Source organism: Propithecus coquereli, unplaced genomic scaffold (assembly GCF_000956105.1).
Source record: "Propithecus coquereli isolate 6110/MARCELLA unplaced genomic scaffold, Pcoq_1.0 Scaffold5, whole genome shotgun sequence".
NCBI lineage: Eukaryota > Metazoa > Chordata > Mammalia > Primates > Indriidae > Propithecus > Propithecus coquereli.
The window spans coordinates 16859271-16879784 of record NW_012150840.1 but is presented as its reverse complement, the minus strand read 5'-3'; the positions used below and the strand labels follow the sequence as shown (position 1 = coordinate 16879784).

General features: G+C 49.4%; 1 protein-coding gene across 2 annotated transcripts in view; it reads right to left on the bottom strand.

The window, feature by feature from the left end:
- Positions 1-14982: 14982 nt before the first annotated feature.
- The window catches only part of CIPC (CLOCK-interacting pacemaker), a 17374-nt gene continuing 11842 nt past the window's right edge, over positions 14983-20514 (bottom strand). Inside the window, exons 3-4 of one of the 2 annotated variants that reach the window (XM_012656256.1) lie at positions 20148-20317; positions 14983-16792 (exon numbers count right to left, since the gene is read on the bottom strand). In XM_012656256.1, the coding sequence (XP_012511710.1) occupies positions 15899-16792; positions 20148-20317 (1064 nt within the window). In that variant the 3' untranslated portion in view covers positions 14983-15898. The remainder of the gene's footprint in view (positions 16793-20147; positions 20318-20514) is intronic. The other variant, XM_012656257.1, reaches the window with a different exon arrangement.

Genomic DNA, 20514 nt, shown 5'->3' with positions numbered 1-20514 from the left:
GGCTGGATGGTTGAGGGGACTGGCATTCGAGGACAGGGAGCTGGGGCAGTGTCAGGTCAGGCAGGGGCAGTGGTGGGGAGAGAAAGCCAGAAGGTCACACTCTGAGGGGCAGCACTGCAGGAGTTGAGCTGGCACTGGGGATGACCAGATTATGAAGGTGTAATTGCGAGACTGCCCCTGCTCGTCCGACTGGCTCTGAATGGGGGCACTGCTGTGCTCTGGAACCCAGAGGGCCAGACCCCTGGGACATATGAGGGAGTGGGGACAACACAATACCCCCTCCTGACTGAGTCCCCAAGCCAATATGACATCCACGCAGGCAGCAGTGCTGAATCCACACCCTGAAATGTCCCCCAGTTGGCCACAGCAACCGCAACACTTGCTGCCCAACACCCTGAGTTCTTGAGCAGAGCCGGGGAGGACTTCACTCTGGTCCTGCCTTCGTGCCCCCTAGAGGGCTAACGTAGTAATGGCTTGGCCTGTTCATACTTCTCCCCCTGTATTATCCATCCATCCACCTACATATATTTATTGAGTGCTGTGTTCCCAGCCTCTTCCAGGCACTGGCAATGCAGCAGTGAACTGGATGACAAGATCCCTGCCATCAGGGACACTTGTCACTGCCACCTGTGCAATGATTCACACCCCCTGAAAAATGGTTACTCTGCCATCTTGGTGGCCAGCAGGGCAGGTCACCTGGAGGGGAAGGATGTGGTAGAGAGGGCGGAAGGGGAGCCGAGGCTGCCTCAATGGAGAAGTCATCCTCATCCCCAATGCCGGCCATATTTAGGCAGTGGGCGCAGGAGTGGGGCGGGGACAAGGCGTGGGCACTTCAGGCCTTGGCTCTCTCCTGACCCCGGAGCTCAAGCTTGGAAGCCAGCGCTGCCATCTCCAGCCTCCTGGAGGCTCAGCACAATGAGGCTGGACTCGCGGGGAGCGGGCAAAAGGGAGACCTGCAGGGGTTGGCTGCTGGCAGACTGGTCCGTGGGAGGTGCCGGTGGGGAGGTTGCCAGATGTGGGACTTGAGTAGCATTTGTACACATGGCCCTGTATTGTCCACGAAGATCAATAAAATTTGTGGTTTTAAATTGGATTTGATATGATCATATGGGCACTGTGGTTGCTAGCAGGGCTGGCGGGGCTGGACGCACTGATGCAGTCATACTAGCTGTTGAAATACTGAAAATAATTATTGAACACACTTCTGTCCGCTGCTGTCCCTGCTCCTCCCTGGGGGGCCTGGCTCACTCCACAATCCAGCACCTAAAGGGACGTCGCCTGGCACCTGCTGCAGCCCTCAGCCAGCATCCGTTGCAATTTGTCAGGGCCATGCTGTGTGGTGGTAAATACGTGAATTATCACCCCGGGTTCGTAGCAGGTCCACAGTTCTGGGGTTTGTGGACCCATGGGGACCAGGGATGGAAAACCTTATCAGGAACTTCCCTGTCCCTCCTTCTCCTCCTCTCCCTCCCGTCCCCATGTCAGAGGGCAGGTGGGGACGATAGTGAAGAGGAGAGTCCATCTGCTTCTACATCCCAGCCAGGGCCCCCTGCCCTCCTAGCCCCTGAGACATCTGCAGACCCTGGGCTGCCCAGCCCTGGGGACAGCAGGGACAGCACTGAGCCCTGCGGGGAGTGGGCCCTGAGAAGGTGAATGGGCATGGCCTCTGAAGCGCCCTAAAGATGAGCACCTGCACCAAAGGAGGGCACAACTGCAAAGCGCTGTCACAGAACCTTCGGCCTCGACCAGCGTCGTGACGGTGTGCGTTCCCGGAACACATGCCTACGGGCAGCCAGCAAGGCAGCCCCCAGCTGCGCTGTGGGAGCCAGATGCATGGAGCTGTGGCTCGCCCTCAGCAGGTTCCAGAGCGTGTCTGTGCTCCACAGTGCAGACACCACACCCGCCTTGCTCACCGTTGTATCTTTGGTGCCTTGCAGGGACCAGGCACATAGTAGGCGCTCGATGAATATTGACTGAATGAATGCACCGCTTTTATGCTCATTTGCTTACTCTCCCGATGTGCCTGGCACTGTGCTTTGCATATTGTGGGGCTAGAAAACAGATGAGGCAACTCTGTCTTTGAGGAGTTCCCATGCTGGGAGAGGTTCCTGGGAGTGCTAGAGGAAGGAGAGAGCACATCCAGCTGTTGGGACCAGGGGCGTTCCATCTGTGCAGGGCCTAGAAGGATGGAGGAGATTTCAGCAGGTGGAGAGGGGCAGGGAGGGCTTTCCAGGGAGAGGGAATAGGCCTGGGGCCTCCCTCACAGAGAAGCAGAGGGAGTTAAGGCTGAGAGTCAGGACCTGAGCAGAGAGGGCTTTGAATGCCAAGCTAAGGGACCTGGAGTGAATTTGACAGGCAACAGGGAGCCACGGAAGGTATTCAGCAAGGGAGCAGCATGATCAGAGCTAGACTTCAGAAAGTGGAGCCTTGGAGGATAGACTGGAAGTGGGAGAGACTGGAGGTTGAAGGACCCATAGGAGGCGTATGCTATATCTGGGTGAGATGGAACAAGGGTCTGGGTGGGGACGGTGGCTGCGGGCTGGTACGGAGGGGAAGGGTGCTAGAGGCACTTCACAGACATGGGGCACGACCTGAGGAGTGCTGGGGAGAGGGCCCGAGATGGTCATGAAAGTGAAGACAAGGTGATTAGCACGACCTCAAAGGAGGACTATCGTTGGGAGCATTGGGTGGGGAGAAAATCGTGATGCTGCGGTTCAGAGCCCCCGAAACGTTAGCCTCTGCCACTGGCCTATCAGTTGGTAGTGGACGTTGTCATTCTTAACTAACCACTCCGTAGCCTTGTGTGGAGGAAGGGGTCCAGGGGACACCTGCCAGTCATACTTTGCCGTACAACTCTCTGACTCCCAAAGCTGGGATAGAACCCTCTGCCTGTGGCAAGAGAGATCATGGCGCCTCTGGTCCATGTGTGGGAGTGAGACACTTGCCTCCCCACTGCCTCAATATTCCCATCCAGAAAGTGGGTACTCTGCTTTGGTCTGTGCCCCAGTGTCAGGTTAGGCAAAGTAGGAGCTGCCTCACTCGAGGCTTCAGGACCCCAAGGAGCTTTGGCAAGGGGACAGGCTTGAGGAGACTTGAACCCATGTTCCCCTCCACTATAATGACTCAGTCCTTAGGTCCCAGGGGCCATCTGTTAGCCAGCCTCCTTCCCTAGGAATGTGATTGTCCTTGCCACTGTCCATGCATTTGGTCTCCCAAAATGCCCTGGCTCCTCTCTGCACCCAGTGTCCTCTGACTGGCCTCATTGCTTGTGAGATTCCCTCTAATCTCCTGCCCCGCCTGTCGGCATGCTCTCAGGGATGCTTGGGAGGCAGCCCCTCCTGCCAGGGAGAAAGGAGGGATAGGCAGGGAGTGAGGACAAGGATGAGGACGCATTGCTCCTGCCTTATCTGAGATGCTTTGGAGGGGAGGCAGAACCTTGCGCCTGCTCCCAGCCAGGGCGGGCCTGCTGGTGGGGGTGGGGGTATCCCAGCTGCTCCTGATGCTGGCTCTGCTTCTGCCCTGGTTCCTCTCTGTGTACGGTACTGGCCAAGCTGCTCCATCCATTCCTCAAACATTCACTGATGGGCCGGGCGCGGTGGCTCACGCCTGTAATCCTAGCTCTCTGGGAGGCCGAGGCAGGCAGATTGTTTGAGCTCAGGAGTTCGAAACCAGCCTGAGCAAGAGCGAGACGCCGTCTCTACTAAAAATAGAAAGAAATTAATTGGACAACTAAAAATATATAGAAAAATTAGCCGGGCGTGGTGGTGCATGCCTGTAGTCCCAGCTACTTGGGAGGCTGAGGCAGGAGGATCACTTGAGCCCAGGAGTTTGAGGTTGCTGTGAGCTAGGCTGATGCCACGGCACTCATTCTAGCCTGGGCAAGAGAGTGAGACTCTGTTTCAAAAAAAAAAAACATTCACTGATGTTGATTCTATGCCAGGCGTGACGCCAGGAACCAGGAAAACAAAGATAAATAAGACCCAACACCTGACCTCAGGGAGCTCACTGGGAAGGGGACAAATTTCAGGCTGTTGTGGTTCGGCAGCATGAGAGTGCTGATGGGAGGACAGGGTGCTGTGGAAGCCTGGAGGAGAGCATTCACTTGACCGTGGGTAGACTGGAAGACTTCCCAGAGGAGGCAACATCTGGGTCGCGCAGGATGAACAGGAGCTGGCCGGGCAGAAAAGCAGGGGCAGGGGGAGGGGAGGTAGGAGGGACTGTGCAGAGGCAGAGATGCCAGGTGATTTCTGGGCATTGCAAGTCCGTGTTTAGGAGTGATGGGGTGTGAGTACATATTCTGCAGCCACGGTTGGAGAATTTGCCCTTAGGCCACGCTCCCCAAGGACCCTGCCTCCTTCCTCTGACCACTTCTTACAAAACCCTCACTCACCCCAGCTCACAGCATCCCATTTGGGTGAGTCAAGGACACAGTGATGTCTAGTTTTTCTAAAGGATCCACGGGGCCCTCCAGGTTGGACACCAAAGACAAAGGGTTAGATTCGTTTCCCAGGCAATCAGCTTGAAGCTGCTGGAAAGCTCAACTGGGAACATCAGAGATCCCTGGACCTTTCTGTGGGCCCAAAGAGGGGCCTCTGGGAGATCCCTGTCACCCTTGCCTTCCCACACAGCCTCAACGCATGGGGCTGGGAGGAAACCATTCCTACCAAAATGGCTCCCAGGAGCTAGAGTAGAGTTGGAAAGGCTAGAACCCTGAAACGTAGGGAGAGAGCTTTCGTTATGTACGATGCCCTGTCCTGTCTGGCAAGGCGGTTCCCTTCATGGCCCTCCGTACCCCGGTAGGGAGCCCCACCCCTGTAACCTGGTGGCCCCAACACGCCACCTCCTTTAGCCTAGGCCCCTCCCAATCCCTCTGCACACTGCACTTTTCCTTAGGGCCCTTGCTCAACTGGGCCAGCCCCCCGGGGAAACTTCTGTCCCCATCTCCCACCCTCAGCAGTGCTCTGTCACTCTGACTCACTCCCTCCTGTGGGCTTTGTCTCCCAGCTGCATCACACAACCTTGGAGGGCAGGAATGGAGATGGTGGTTTCCCCCAGTCCCCAGCATGCCGTGGGGCACTGACATTGTCCACGCAGTCATTCTACACGGGTAATAACTGAGCCTTCCCTACGTGCCAGGCCCTTGTCATATACACACTTCACCTGCATTAACTCATTCATTCCTCACAGCAACCCTACAAGGTAGGCTTTATTGTAACCCCTATGTTCCAGGTAAAGAAACAAAGGCTCAGAGAGGTGGTGTAACTTGCCTAAAGCCTCACAGCTCATAAGTGGCACAGCCAGGATTCAAACCCAGGCTGCCTGCTCCTGGGTCTGTCCTTCTAACCCAGACACTAGATTGTCTCTCTCTTGTGGACTATCGTAGACACCCAATAAAGTCCCTGCTGAAAATCAACAAGGAGTCAAGTTTTCACTCATTCATTCATTGATTCATTCGCTTGGCACATTTATTGAGCACCTACTATGCAATAGGCACTGGCGGATACAGAGACAGGAACTAGGCCCAGCCCCTGGCTTCACAGAGCCAACAGTCAGCAGGTGAGAACGGGTGTATCTGGGTCCTTCCCAGACTGAGGACTGTGGGCAGGTCGCACTGGGTGGAGCAGCTCCCTCCAGAGGCAGAGTGTCTGTGGGCTCAAGTCTGATGCCCAGCCAGGAAAAAGGCCTGAGCTCCTTTTGGACTGCTGCCCTCCCGGGCAGTGTGAGGGTGCCTGCCGGAGGGTACCGGACACTGGCGGAGGCCAAGCACAGCCCAGCACACCTCCACAGCCACCCAGTGCGGAGGCCAGGGCAGGGGAGGCACCAAAGCCCCTAAAATGAAAGTGGCCTCTGAGGAGAAAAACATTTGCCAAAGCTCCTCTATGACATATGGGAAAAGAGAAGCCTCCAGAGGGGCCCTGGGGCTGGCTGGTGCCGTGGGGTCGCATGTGAAGGCACCCCCTCCCCACGAAAGGGCCGCACTGGCACAAAGCTCTGCGGGGGGGGGGCAGGGCACTGACCTGGAACCCAGAGCAGAGTGGAGCCAGGCTGGCACTGGGGCCTTCCCGAGGGAGGTGTTCCTGCGGGGGGGCTCCTCCCCAGCCTCCCGGTCCCCAAATGCCTCCCTTCTGGCTGCTTATGATGCCTGAAATCACCATTAATATCTCCTTAAAAAGAGCATTTGGGTCCCCCAACCCCCTCAAATTCTGGGGATATTTGCCACTAAACACCTTGAATTCCTGCATGACGCTAGCTGAGAGGTGGGCCAGAAGCTGTCTGAACGGGTGGTTTTAGATAGAGGGGATGGGGGAACGGTGTCCAAAGCATGAAGTAGTCTGTGGGGCAGGGGGCTCTGCAGGGAGGGGTGGGACAGAGGGGTGAGAACTAGGACTGGTTGTGGGGGGGGGGCCAGAACTGAGCAGGGCACTCACCAGTCCCCAGTCAGAAAATGGCATCCTGGAAAGGCCACCACACTGTGAATCCAGAGTGCCGGGGGTTCTGGTCTCAGTGTGGCCCTGGGCAGGTCACTACCTTCCTTGAACACTGGACTCACTCTCAGACTTGGCAAGGATTGCACACTCTTGGCCCTCAGTGGGGCACATCGTTTTAATGACCCCCCAAAGGGGCAAGCACAGGGTACTTTGCCACAGACTCCATCCGGCCATACCGCGTGGCCCTTGGAGGCTGCTGAGTTTGCAACCCCCGCAAGGCCAAGCTTCAGGAGAGCTCAGTTCTAGACCCCACTGTGCCCTACATGGGCCATGTGACCTTCCACAAGCCAAGGGGCCCAGTTCAGCAAACCCGCCCAGCACGTTGTGCTGCGGTGGGGAGAAGGGAGACATGATTTCAGAGCTGGAAAGACAGGGCGGGTGAAAAGATCTGATTTTGATGGATTCCGGGCAGCAGGGGTCACCAGCTGCAGGGGAAGCAATGTTCTTGCATTTGCTCGGACTGTAAGGCCTGCTCTCTTGGTCCAGGAGGGAATGGTGAGACCAGAGGAGGGAAGCCAAGGAGGCAGCCAGCAGAGGGGCAGCGAGGCCAGTTCCCTCGCTGGATAATTAATAAACTGCGGGGCGGGGGAGGGGTGCGACGGCTTTCCCGAGAACGGACTTAATTAGCAAAGCTTTGGGGCAAGAAAAATGAATTACAGGTAACAGCGGTGCACTCCGAGGACCACGAAACCCCTGGAACGACTCCTCACACCCCCGCTCACGCTGGGAAGCACTTCCGTAGCCCCGCCCGCGGCGGGACGAGGGCAGCGCAGGGTTGTGGCTGGCCCCGCTCGGGCTGCGCCCTCCGTGGCCTCCCCAGCGCGCCGGAAGGGGGCGCCCGCGCCCGGAACGGGAGGGACTGCCGGGCCTCTGCCGCGTGGGGCCCATGGCGGTCTCGCCCCAGACTCGGCTGCGCATCAGTAAAATGCGGAGAACCGGCCTGATCCGTGGAATGGGCCTCTAGGAGTGCGAGGGCCGGGCAGCCCCCAGCGTCACCGAGTTTCCTCCTGGGAGGCGCGAACTCTCAAGACTGCAGAATCGGCCTGGGATTTTCAGAGCTCCCTGCAGGATTGTGCTGTGCAGCCAAGGCTAGAACCGCTGCAGCGCAGGTGCCTGAGGAGGGCAGTAATGTGAGCGCCAGGGGGTTGAGGACGTTCACCTGGTACAGGTGTGAAGGACAGATTGTACAGGCGACTGGGGGCTGAGTCACCAGCTCGGAGGCTGGGCCGGGTGTGCGATTAAGGATCGTGGCTAGGGTGGGGCTCACAATTAGTACTCCCGGTTCCTCTACAGCTCCCCACCCACTGGCTGTACAGCTCTAAAGGGGCGAGGCTTGGGACTGGCTGGGGAGAGCTGGCGAGCATGCTTGGCGGGTATTCTGCAGGGTGTGTACTGAGGAGGGGCTCTGTTGTGGGTGCAGCAGGGTGCCAGAGGCAGGCAGGGGGCTGGGCTGCTTTGCTGCTCACTGCCTGTAAGTACAAAGTGGGAAGCTGGCCTCAGATGGAGGCCAGCTCAGCAGGCCCAATCCGCATTCCTCCAGTGGCATGAGTCACCGCAGTGACGATTTTATCATTACTGATTTGAGCACCCACCACGTGGGGCCACGTGCTAGACACTTTACATTAAACACGCACAATCTTTTACAGCTGATAGTAAGTAACCTAACAGATGAGGACACAAGGCCCACAGAGGTTACGTAATTGCTGGGATCACACAGAGGCCAGATCAAGCTCTGCAGCCACATTTCCAGCCCACAGTGATGCATCTACTAAGCTCTTTCCTTTGGTTAAAGCGCTGTTCCCCTTCCTCCCAGTTTATCTGAGGTCCACCGTGTGCCACGGCTGAGCTCTGGTCTGTCATTCGCCTTGGACACCAGGCACTACTTTTCCTGGGGGTCACGACTCCTGGCCCAGATGTCAAGGCTCCAAGCCCAGGGACCACATGTATCTTTCTCAGGCCCTGGGCCTCAACAAGTGTTTGGTGCTGCCAGAGCCAGGAAGAGGGTGAGGCCAGTGAGGGGCCATGTGCTGCTCTGCTGGCAGTAGCTGGGGGAAGCCCAAGGAGAGCATCTGCAGCTGCAGCTGCGGGTGAGCTGGGAAGTGAGTGTGAAGGTGAGTCCCGAACAGGATAATCCACTTCTGAGAATGCCCTCCTTGTGTGCTGGGGTGTTGCTGGGGCAGACTTATCATCTAATCAATATATTGTGCTTGTTTTCAACAGTTTCACGTTAAGGACTCCTGCCCTAATCAAAGGCTGCCAACCTCAAAGGTTATCAAAGCACTGATCTTTGGAACAAAAGTAAAAGTGGAGTGGGACGCATCACCTTGTCCAGGTTTCCACACCCAGCTTTGGATGTATAAGATCCAGTAAGACCAAAACTGTCAAAGGGCAATTGACTAACTGTTGATCATTGTACCCTCCCACCGGACTAGCAGCAGCGACCACGTCTGTTTCAGCCACCATTTTATACCCTACCGCTCGGCCAGCACCTGAGACATAAATGTGTTGACAACTGAATGTATTTGTTACCCTGAAGTAACAGTGACAATGCTTTGGTCAGGTAAGCTTAGGGAATGAGGAGGAAGGGAAATGATCAGGTTTTGACAATACAAATTTTTTTGAAGGAAGAGTGAAAAATCGAATGATAAGGACCACATGTTTGAGGATTTGAAATGTTCCCAAAATAGGACTTACCCCAGGGCTGACCTGTGCTGTCTGGTGCCTGCTCACCTCTGACCCTGTGGGTCCCAGAACGCTTTTTCCCTTGAGTTATTAAATAAGAACAAAAAATCAGTATGGCAGAGACATCTACCTCTCAGTGTGTGCCCACCCCAATTCCCAATGCCCTTGTGGTCAGCAGGCCAGGAGGCCAGTCCTGGCCATGGGCTGAGCAGAAGTGACATCATCACTGTGGCCCAGGCTCACATACAACCAGCAATGTTAGTAATTCACTAGCTAGGAGCTTCACAGCACGAATGACGCTTACAAAATGCTTTAAGAATAAAATCAACACGGGCTGGAAGGCACAATACTTCTAAATATACCTTGACAAGGCAAGCATCGACTTGGATATCCTTCAAAAAACGGCTTTCACCTCAAGTTATCCTGGCCCCTCTTGGCCTGCTGGAGCCCAGGGGACCATTACTAAAGACACACTCTAAACCATGCGTGTCACTGAGTCATCGGGCTGTGGGCACCCTGGGCCGTTTGTTGTGGCGGTTCACTGCCCTTCTCTGTGTGTTTTGCTTAAGTGAACACTCATTTGCATTTCCTGAGCAGCCCAGTGACAAGCAGGAGAGGCCCGGAAGCCTTGCTGGAGAATGGAGGAGACGATTAAACATTCACCAGGAGCATCGCCACGACCCTGGAGCCAGCTTTTCCTGCATCTGTTAAAGACGATGCAGGCCTGTTCAGGGTGTGGTGTTCTGTTTGTGTGTAACTTCTTCGAGCTTCTTCTCCCCTGACTGAGCGACTCAGTCAGTGGTACCAAGGGGTGCATGGAGACGGTGATTTCAACCCAGCTCTCTGTGGAGATACTGTGATGCTTTACCATCTACAAGTAGCAGCAGGTCCTGATTTCTCAGGGCTTCTGGTTTTTCGCCCTCACCCTCAAGTGAAGGGCAGGCTCCAGGCCAAACACTCCCATCTGCCCACCCAGCAGGCAAAGGCTTGCTCAGTGTTCCCAGAGAACGGAGGCCCTAGCTCCCTCTGTTATGAAGACATTTTTACCAGAATGAATGAGCACCCTTCCAAAGCCACTGCGATTCTTGAGATCTAGTGAGTCTTCAGGAAAATTAAAGGCAGCTGTTTTCACTCTCACGCGCTCGAGCCACTCTGAAGGCCTCACTGGGAACCATAATGATCATTCAACCTGACTGGGGCCCTCACGAGGGCTGGCCGCGGGATCCTACTTTCGGTTTTTATTCTTCCTTCATTTCCTAACAGCTTCCACCCACTCCCTGGGTTAACTTCGTACTCCACAGGCTTTTCTCGCTGTCTTGCTCATCTCTTCTCCTCCAGCTGCAGTCATTTGAGGCAGGAACCACACAGACTGTTCTTTCAAGCAATTCTGTCTTGCGTAACCATTCTTTAGAAAGAGACAGGAAAGCCACGTGTTCCAAGAATGAAGGAGGGATTCTGAGAGGAAAAAGCCAAAGTGGTCACACATGGACTCACAGAACCTCTTCTTCCAAAGCCAGTCAGAAAGTAACTGTCCTGGGTTGACATTTGCTTTCTTCCCGTTAGCTATAAATGAGATTTTGGTAGAAGATAGTCTTAATTACCCTAAGCAAATGACAACCTCTAAGGGCTGAATGCCAACGCTTGAATGTCATCACCAGGTCTGTGATCACCGAGGCTGCCTTGCTCTGCAGAGAAATTTTAACACTTTCAAGACTTTTTTTTCACATCGCACCATAACGTCAAGTGTACAGCAAGGATTATTCCCCTTCTCTTTTGCTAAAGGAAACTGAGGTAGCAGAGACACAGGCTGCAAGAGCAGGGACCTGTCCTTGATTCCTGCTGCCTCTTTCTCTCAGCAATCCTGACTGCGCTGTGTCACCCAGGCAAACCTCTTCTCATCTCTGATCTCTCTTCCAGTGTGGATGAAAGGTGACCCCAGAGGCTGGGACCAGAATAAAGACGTCACAAACTACCACTGCATCTATGTCGCCCCTTAATACTGACAGTGAAAACAATGTTAAATTAACCCAAGGAGGCTCCTATCACACACGCAGAAACATCATTCCTGGTTGTGGGGAAGAGAAGTCTGAAAGGAAATAAAAAGCTCATTGACATACTCTCCAGAATAAAAACTTACATCCTTTGTGTCAAATGAAAGGAAAACGCCGCAGACGACTGACCAGGAAAGACATGATGTGATCTAACCCCAAACTAGTCTCCTTTTGGGCCAATAAGATTTGAGAGTTTTTTACACAGGAATCAGTAAATCCACATTAGCAGCAACCATATAATCGTAAGAAACACAAACCAACGCAGACAGGCAAAATGCTTCTCCCAGAGTCACGTATAAAGAAGTTAACAATCCAACAGAACACTGTAATACAAAACCATTTTCCCAGAGCACTCAGAACCTCTTTTCTAAGCACCCCTGGCTTTTTCTTGTATTTAATCTATTTATTTTATGGCTTACCCATAGCACAACTGTAGATCCTACAAAAGGTTAGCACTGGGAAGGACTTTCGAGATAACTAGTTCAAATTATTTGTTACTCAGGTGAGAGAAGTGACATCTGGAGAGGTGAAGTGACTTATCCAAAGTCACCGAGTTAATGAGTTAATAGACATGTGACTGCAGGTCTTTAGACCCCATCGCACCAGGCTACAAGCTGTGGTGATGCCATAAAAGACGTGGGGTAAACAGACATACTCGCAGACAGGCAGTCCTGGAGGGGCAAGTTTTTCTGCAGGTAGGAATCATGCCCGGGGCGGGGAGCTGCGAACTCAAGTGCCTGGGCTCTCGTCAGCCTCCCAGGGTCTGCTTCGTGTACTCCCCTGCCTCTCTGGACCCCACTTCTCAGGGAAGGATGGTTCTCCTTATTTCAGGAGGAGCCTTCTCTAGCCATCGTCACCCATCTTTCTTTGATTCTAGTGGCCTTACAGCCACTATTTTTCAAAGTCACTTAGACAACTGTGTAGAACAGAAATAATGCTGTAAGAATTATACAGCATTATGGCCGGGCGCGGTGGCTCATGCCTGTAATCCTAGCACTCTAGGGAGCTGAGGTGGGAGGACTGCTTGAATTCAGGAGTTCGAGACCAGCCTGAGCAAGAGTGAGACCCTATTAAAGACAGAAAATTAGCCAGATACGATGGTGCATGCCTGCAGTCCCAGCTACTCGAGAGATTGAGGCAGGAGGATCGCTTGAGCCCAGGAGTTTGAGGTTGCTGTGAGCTATGATGATACCACTGCACTTTAGCCAGGGCAACAGAGCAAGGTTCTGTCTCAAAAAAAAATTATATAGTATTATAAAAACTATAAGACTATAACAACACTGCAGGCCTTTTAATGAGGATAAGCTTTTTATTTTTCCAGTGTCTTAAAAAATCCCAGCAAGGGACTGGTCTGGAAAGCAGGGAGGACTCCACATGTCTCCCTGGCAAGATTCTCTAGGTGAAGCTTGACAAGAAACAGGCTTCAGGAAGCATGCATGAAGGCTTGGAGGTGTACTTGCTGTAGAAAGAACTTCACGTGGCTTTAGTTTATCCCAGTATACAACTGTAGTTGTTCTGTCATTTAAAAGTTCTATTTGTGAAAGTGTCAGATGAGATGGGAGAAATCACTGGGCTGTATTCTCTTCTCACTCCTCCCAACCTACCCAGCATAAACCTGCAAGACCATGGAACGCTGGCCTACTCGTTTGCTTTAAGATGCCTGCATTTTCTGTTAAGTCCACATCAGTGAAAGTCTGAGCAATGAATTCCACATGTTCAGTATCTAATGCCAACGTTTCCAAAAAACATAAATACCTATGTTAGAAATTTAAATCAACTCAAATATTTACTCCAGGTTTCACTTAGTATTTTTTTTTTCTTTTTTTGAGGCTGGTCTCAAGCTCCTGGTCTCAAGCGATCCTCTCACCTGCCCCCTCAGCGAGGAGCTGGGATTAAAGGCACACACTGTTGTGCCCACTACTTAGTATTTTTAAGCAATTATAAAATCAAAAAAGGCCAAATAGTTTTCAAGTAAGTGACTTTTATTTTTCTCTGACGTTTCACAGTCAATTCTACAAAACTTCATACTTTCTCAAAAGAATTCACATTTGTTTAATAAATTTCTATCCTAAAGAATTCATAGCTGGAAAACCACTTCAATATATGCACAAGAGTTACTTCTCTGCCGTAGAAACCATAGTAGAGAAGTCAGATAATACTATAATCAATAAAAAGCAATGAGTGTAATAAATTACAAATGTCGTTAAACTCCAGTCCCGTAACCAATGCAATCAGCAACTTTTTCTAGATGTGCTCCAATATTGCAATAATCTGCTAAAACTTTTTTCGAGGGTTGATCTGAGCTAAAAATGGCTTCTCACTTTCAGAAAACAGCAGCTCTGCCACAGTGCTTCACAGCCAGTCACGTCATGCATCACTAAGACCATCACTACTTACAGCCTTGCGCAATTGACGGAGATCTTTCTGGTCAACGCTGAGGTGCCTCCATTTGCTGATCTGGCTTCTGGCCCCAAATGTCTGCTGGCCTCAATGGATCTCTCCTTCCAAGATCTAGCTTCTCTACTTGGGTTCATCTGCTTTCAGCTCCATTAGGGAAAGAACACCCATGCTGACAGCCTAGAGAGGCTTTAGCACTAAGTTACAAGATTAGAGAAGAGCTGGGGGTGGTGCTGCTTCTCCCTGCCACTCAGCAGTGAGGATTGACAGTGGCTTCCATCATCTTTTACCATGACAGGAAGGGAAATGCAAGACTTAATCTAGGAAGAAGGGTCCAAGAGGCTTATAGCTCCAGAGGGTTTTTCCAGTGGAATAAATTTGGTTCTCAGCAAGTGTTTTCGGATTTTTGACACTCAGTAAGACTCATGACTGGTGCCCAGGCTGTTCTGAATGCACCTGTCTCTGTAGCTTTGCTGCCAAACATATTCTGCCAAAAAGGAAGCTTCTTAGCATGGTGCACAGAGTAGAGCTGCTATAGCACCATACAGATTCAGGGGGCGGGGGGGAGGTGTGTGTGGAGAGGAAAGGAGTGGGCCAAGAGAAAAATATTAAAAGGAGCTGAGTCTGCTTAAAGACACATTTGCTCTGGTTTTTGAAACTCCTTCAGAAAGCAAATGGCAAGGTAATAATTTTGTGGTGATCAGGGGAGTCTAGAGATGTTAGTGAGTTGTTTATCTCTAAATCAGTCATATTTAAATCATACATGTTTGTGAACAAAGTACAGGCAATCTGAAGCTGTATAATTTTTAAACCATGTTAGAGTTACAACTACCTCCTAAATATCATTAGCTTCTGGTCTTGGTAAAAACTTCAACATTTTCTTTACAGAAAATATGAAGCTGCTCATACAGAACTTATTAATAGGTAATTTTGTAAAGAACAAAGATTTTCAAGAGGATGAAATTTTTAAATGAGAAAATGTTTTGAAACTTTACTACTTAGAAATCTAGTTATCTATACAATGAAGCTGAAAAGAATGTGTATCATCTGGAAATTCTCCATTTCAAGATGAACTCCACGTAACTACTGATAACCTTACACCTTAGGCTTTGCTGCCAATATGTAACACATAAAAGAAACACAGAAGACTGTTCTATAATTGCTCCCCGTCACTATGACACAGAACAAATGAAAACTTGGGATGGGAAAAGAAAATGGGTAAGAAGAATGCTTTTCTAATTTGTGTGGGCCTGTTATAATATCCTCAAGATAATTTATTTAATTCAAAGTTTATCAAGCATAATAATTACTTCTTTCCTCTTTTATAAAAACAAAGGAAAAAAAAACACCCCAACATGGCAACAGAGGGTTAACTTACACTATACCTTATACTATACTATACCACTGATGCTATCCTTGAGATTTTTAGACATAAAACAGGTTGCACTGTTTCAAAACAGAAAAAAAGCCTAAGTAACCACAATCTTCCAGCTCCTGACCATGAGATGCTGGCCATGTCTATTTTCTTCAGTCTCTAAGTCAAAGGAACAATTCATAAACTACAATTCCAGATGGTTCTGAACCCATTCCGTACGTTAAAAATCTGAAGTATTTTGCCTACTAGTTTAAGTGAAGATGAATCTGGCTTGTGATGAAAGTGTATGAGTCAAATGGTACTACCCTTTCTCCTTGACTGTCAAGTTTAAGAAAACAAAGTTTTAAGTGATTAAATGCTTGCACCTAGGCACAACCTGTGCCCAAAGCATTTTAGGTTTCGCCCACCTGGCATGATGCCTTGTGGAATGCAAACACACCTCCCCTTATTTTTCCATGTGACTAAGACAGGCAAGGGAAGATGCATGAAGGTATCCTTAGGTCGCCTACTCCCTGGCTCAACAGGCATCACTCTGCATGCTCATCTCTGTTACTGCACCCTTGATCCCGGTTATGAGGGGGACGGTGAGAGGTGACAGCCAGAAGAGCCCCACACAATCATCTATCCTGCTTTGCCCCATGATCCACCTAAGTGCCTGCAGGCTAAGGAAAAGGGACTCAAGAGCACTCCGAACCTGAGGTCCTCAGTGCAACAGAGACATATGTAATCTGTGCCCAGACCACAGGTTAAGATAGCAGCCATGTATTGGCACATCGCTTCCTAAGTGAACAGCTACACGGTTAAGTTTAGAAGGAAAAGCTCTTACATAAGCTTTGGGAAACAGGAGTAGGTAACGCAAAAGAGTTAAAAGAACCACTGAAGTAACAGGAAAATATGCTTCTGTGCTATATGTCTGGGTGATCAGAGAATGCTTCTAGGTCACTGCCAGTATGACTGGACCCAGATGTTAAAGATGCCTGCAGCTTGGCCCAAGCCTGAGGGGCCCTGCTCTTGGTGGCCTCTATAAACAGCTGGGTTTGCTCCTTTAGCTGGTCTAGTTCCACCTGAGTTGCCTGGTTCTGACGGATCAACTCCTTGGTTTTCAAAGTGATCTCCAGCAAACCAGATTTGTGAAGAACTACTAGGGTATTCTGAAAGCGCCTGTGTCTGCTCTGCCGCTGCTCTGAAAAGATATCTGGGCTGCGGCAGAGGTGCTCCGCAGCCCACAAAGGTGAGCTATAATTAGCTGGCAGTGGTGAAAGGGGAGAGCTGCTCTCTAACCCGTGTAGAGTGCTGTCTGATGCGCAGACAGGACTGGCGGGGGAAGCGAAGGTCAGACTGGGGGCTTTAGCCACGTGACTGCTGGATACCGGCTGAAGAGTCTGTGGACTTCCACCTGCCACCAGGGAGGGCACGCCCTGCAGAGCTGAGTCCTCGGCAAGTTTGGCGCTGGGTGGTGCTGGAGTGGAGGGGCCGGACGGGACCGCACCAGTCTTGGTTGGCTCACTGGAAGACAAGCTCGGCCCAAGTCTCTCAGTACAGATTTTCTTCCGCGTTCCACTTGCTCCTCTTTCTTCTGGGCTGAGGGAAAGGCCCCTTTTGCCTGGGTGTGGGGCTATTTTGGTGTAAGAATTTAGAATGGGCAAGTAGTTCCTGGAGTCCGACTTTTTCTCGCCAGCGTGACACAGGCTGACAGGAGATGGTACGGGTGGATGAAGGAACAAGAGCTGTGGCTGCGCGGAGATCACTTCGAAGGAAGGCTGGACAGTCCACGACTGGAGCTGGGATGAGCTGCTGCCCTGAAAACAAAGGAAGAGAGAAGCACACTACTTGTCACTGCTGGAAGGACAGAGAGTGAAGCTGCCAAGGGGGCAGAGCAGATACGCGGACATTTATAACCATTTCAAGTACAGAGCTTCCCTTGCATACAGAGTAGCCCTTGTCAAGAACGTGACTGAAGAAGTGGCTTGAAAATCCATTTGTGTCTATAAAGTTGTTTTTTTTTTTTTTTTTTACTTTTACTAAAGGGAAACTGGAGGAAATATCTATTTTTATGCAAGTTCTATAACTCAGAAAAAGAAATTATGGGTAGGTGAAACAATGACATAGTTAAGGTCACAACCGAGGCAATAAAAACAGGGATATCCTGGCATAAGTTAAAATGTGCTAATCTCAAGACAATGTGACTTTACACCAAAGTGTATCTTAATTATACTCAGAACGTCTTTTACCTGAGAATAACTTTTGATTGAAAAGTTACACATTGTCAGGGATCTAAGGGCCCTTGTTTTTAAGGCAGTGACATGCAACAATCATAAAACCATTGAAAATAATAAGAGCTACTATGTATTGGTGCTGACTAGCACTATGTGTGATGTTTCATGAATTATCTCATTTAATCCCCATAACAAGCTCCTAAGGTAGTTACCATTTCCCTTCATAAACAGGAAACCAAGGCTTAGAAAATTGAAATAACTTGCTGTAAGTCACCAAGCTAAGTGATGCAGTTAGGATTCCATACTCTGACTCTAAAACCCATCTGAAGCATTGTTATACTGCCTTTGTTATATTACTCCGCAGTTACACCTGATTTTTATTAATAATTATTGATTCAGATGAAATCTAATAAAGAAGGACATGGCTGCTTGTGTCCAATATTTGAAAGCCAATTCAGTTCCGACCCAGTTCCAAAGATCTGGATGTAGATGAAGCTCGGCAGAGGGTGAGCCAACAGAGGTTCTCATTCTTGGCAGTGTCACGTGGGGCCATTTGATTTATCTGAAGAACGTTTTGGACTACCTTCCCACACATGCACACAAACAGCATTTTGCACACATTTCAGCTTCTTGGATGCCAGGCTGGGAACTCTAGGCCAACTATAATTCATCTCGTGTGCCAAAGCTGGGGTGATCTGGAACCCTCTTGGTATTCAAATATACTCTAGGATATAGAAAAGCAACCAATGCTAGGCCCAGAAACATTTCCCTGTCAAAGGAAATCCAAAATCAGGGGTCTTTTGAATTAGAGATCAGCCTACTTCAGCTCAGTCAGAAGCAAAACTTCCCACTATCCTAAGGGCTGACCTACAAGGCAAATGGGTCAGGAAAATATCTAATGCACTTCGTTCACAAGATGATTCTACTGGACTGTTCTTCCTAATGCTGCTGTTATGCCCGCCGTCCTAACAGCTACTTAGCTTATTTGTTCTAATTATTAGATTTTACAAATTATATTAGTCACGTTGAAATCATCTGAGGGAATACGGAACAAAACTGCAGGCTTAGACAGGATCTCACAATCATTTCACATAAAGCCTTTACGTTAAAGATGAAACTAATATCCGTGTTGGTTAAGTAATTGTGTGGTGTGTAAGATCACACTGTCTAGTGGCAGAAATGGAATCAGACTATCAAAAGAGAAATATCTAAAACCAAGAAGCAATAATCAAGACACTACACAATATGCAGAGGTGTTTAAAAGTGTATTATTATTTTGATTTTAGAATGTGCTGGATTCTAGCATGTTTTAAAAAACAAAACAAAACTCTTAGAGTACTCTGTTGGGCCAGCCTGTCCCCTAGCCTCCTAGCTCCTGCTCGAGCCCAGCAGCCTTGCTGATGGGGCTTTGTCCTGAAGAATGAGGCTCTGCTGGAAAAGCCTACTCACTCCTCAACTGCGTGTGGGCTGTTCTCAGCCTGCTGGAGCTGCCAGCCTAGCCTACAACAAAGAAGGGATATAAACACAGACACACAAGAAAGTGACAAGGAAGCCAGAGAGAAATGAAGGGATAAAAAGAGCCAGGAGAAAGGAAGGCCAGGAAAAGCACTGGGTAGCACTGGTGAGGCCAGGCAATCTCACGTGGACTCCATTTCTTGTCTTTATTCTCTCGTTTCCTTTCAGTAAGGAGAGCTGTGCTTCCAGCTGAGATGTGATTTACCAGGCAAAAAATCTTCAAATTCTCTTTCAGCACTCACCAGGCTGCCTTGTTGAAAATCACTTTGTGTTCCTCAGAAATAAAGAGGTTGATAGCTAAGACCTTAAGGTTTCCTGTCAGGGTGCAGCCATGTTCTAATCTTTTACCTAAGATGTGAAGGTCAGCTACTAAAGCCAGATTTCAAATCTCACTAGCTTTGAGAGTAGCCTCGTCAATGATCTACGTGAGAACTTGTGTGGCCCAAGGCAGAATTAGACCTTTAGAGGCTCTGAGCTCCATAACAATAAAAACAAAACCAATCTGTAAACCTCAAAACTTACATCTATGCTAAAATTTTAAAAGCTTCTTCCTAAATTTTCTAATTGTGAAATTCTGGATGAGTTCATCAAAGCTGAAGTTCAAATGTTTCTCTGTTGTTCCCTCTACCCTGTATGTTCAGAGTAAAGTAGGGTAAGGTTAAATTTCTTTGGCTTCAATCAGTCTTTTTCAATTCCTCAGATTTCTCTCTTCTAACTTAACCAAGTTCATGTGCTTGAGTTCTCAGTTTCAAACACTACAGATTAATTTAGATTTTCATGTCAGTCTTTTCTTTCATACCTGAACAATAATCACATAATGCACACAGTTATGTAATAAAGCCCCAAACATATTTCTGAACTTCACGACAATGCTGTGTGGATTCTGCTGGTATTCCCATACCTGAACCAAGAGCACCTTTGTCGCTAGGACATGGGTCTGGCTGATGACTAAGAAAATGCTCAGAATATGACATAAGAAACATGGAAATTGCCTCTACTTCTGAAACAAATAAATGCATTCTACATTCCTAAATTCCCAGAGCAATTCAAGTTAAAAAGAGATTCTTTTGTTTCTACCCTAAAACTCTGCCGTATGTTAGAATGCATCACTGAAGTGGTGCCATTTCTGCTTGGTTCCTTTATATATGACTAAAGCATTTCAGGGTCCCTTTGGACAAGCTATGAATACAGAAATAAAACAGTCTGTCTCTAAAATGAGAACACACATCATGATTCTTATATTCCTTTTTAAAACTGTCAGTAGTTGAAAGATAACATCCGCTGGCCAGGACAGAAAGTACACAAAGTACGGTTCCAGTGGTCTGTTTCTAAAATCTCCTTGGCAGAGAGGGAGAGCTTTTGTACACAGGAAGTTCAGAAATTTTTACTTGCAAAGACTTTAGGCAATATTAGTCCTCCTCACCTGTTTGACCAGCACATTCTTCATGACAACCATGGGGGACAGGGTAGGGAAGGCATTGTTTGCACTTTTGGAGTTCTGCCTTGGCCTGTCTTCTCTGCTCCAGCCCAAGGCGCTCAGCATGTCCTCAGACTCCATCTGCTCTGCAGAGCTCAGGCATTCTGAGCTCCCATCTGGTGGGCAGAAGAATGGTCAGTTCATTTAGGCTCAAGGCTAAGGGCTCTTATCCCAGCTCCTAGGGACCTTGAAATTGAATGGAATATTTGTGATGTGTTTTTGTGAATTTTTCTGAGGAGGAGGTCTTTAGCTTTCACTGGATTTGCAACGGGATCCATAATTATGCCTTCCATCCCAAAAGATTAAGAATCAC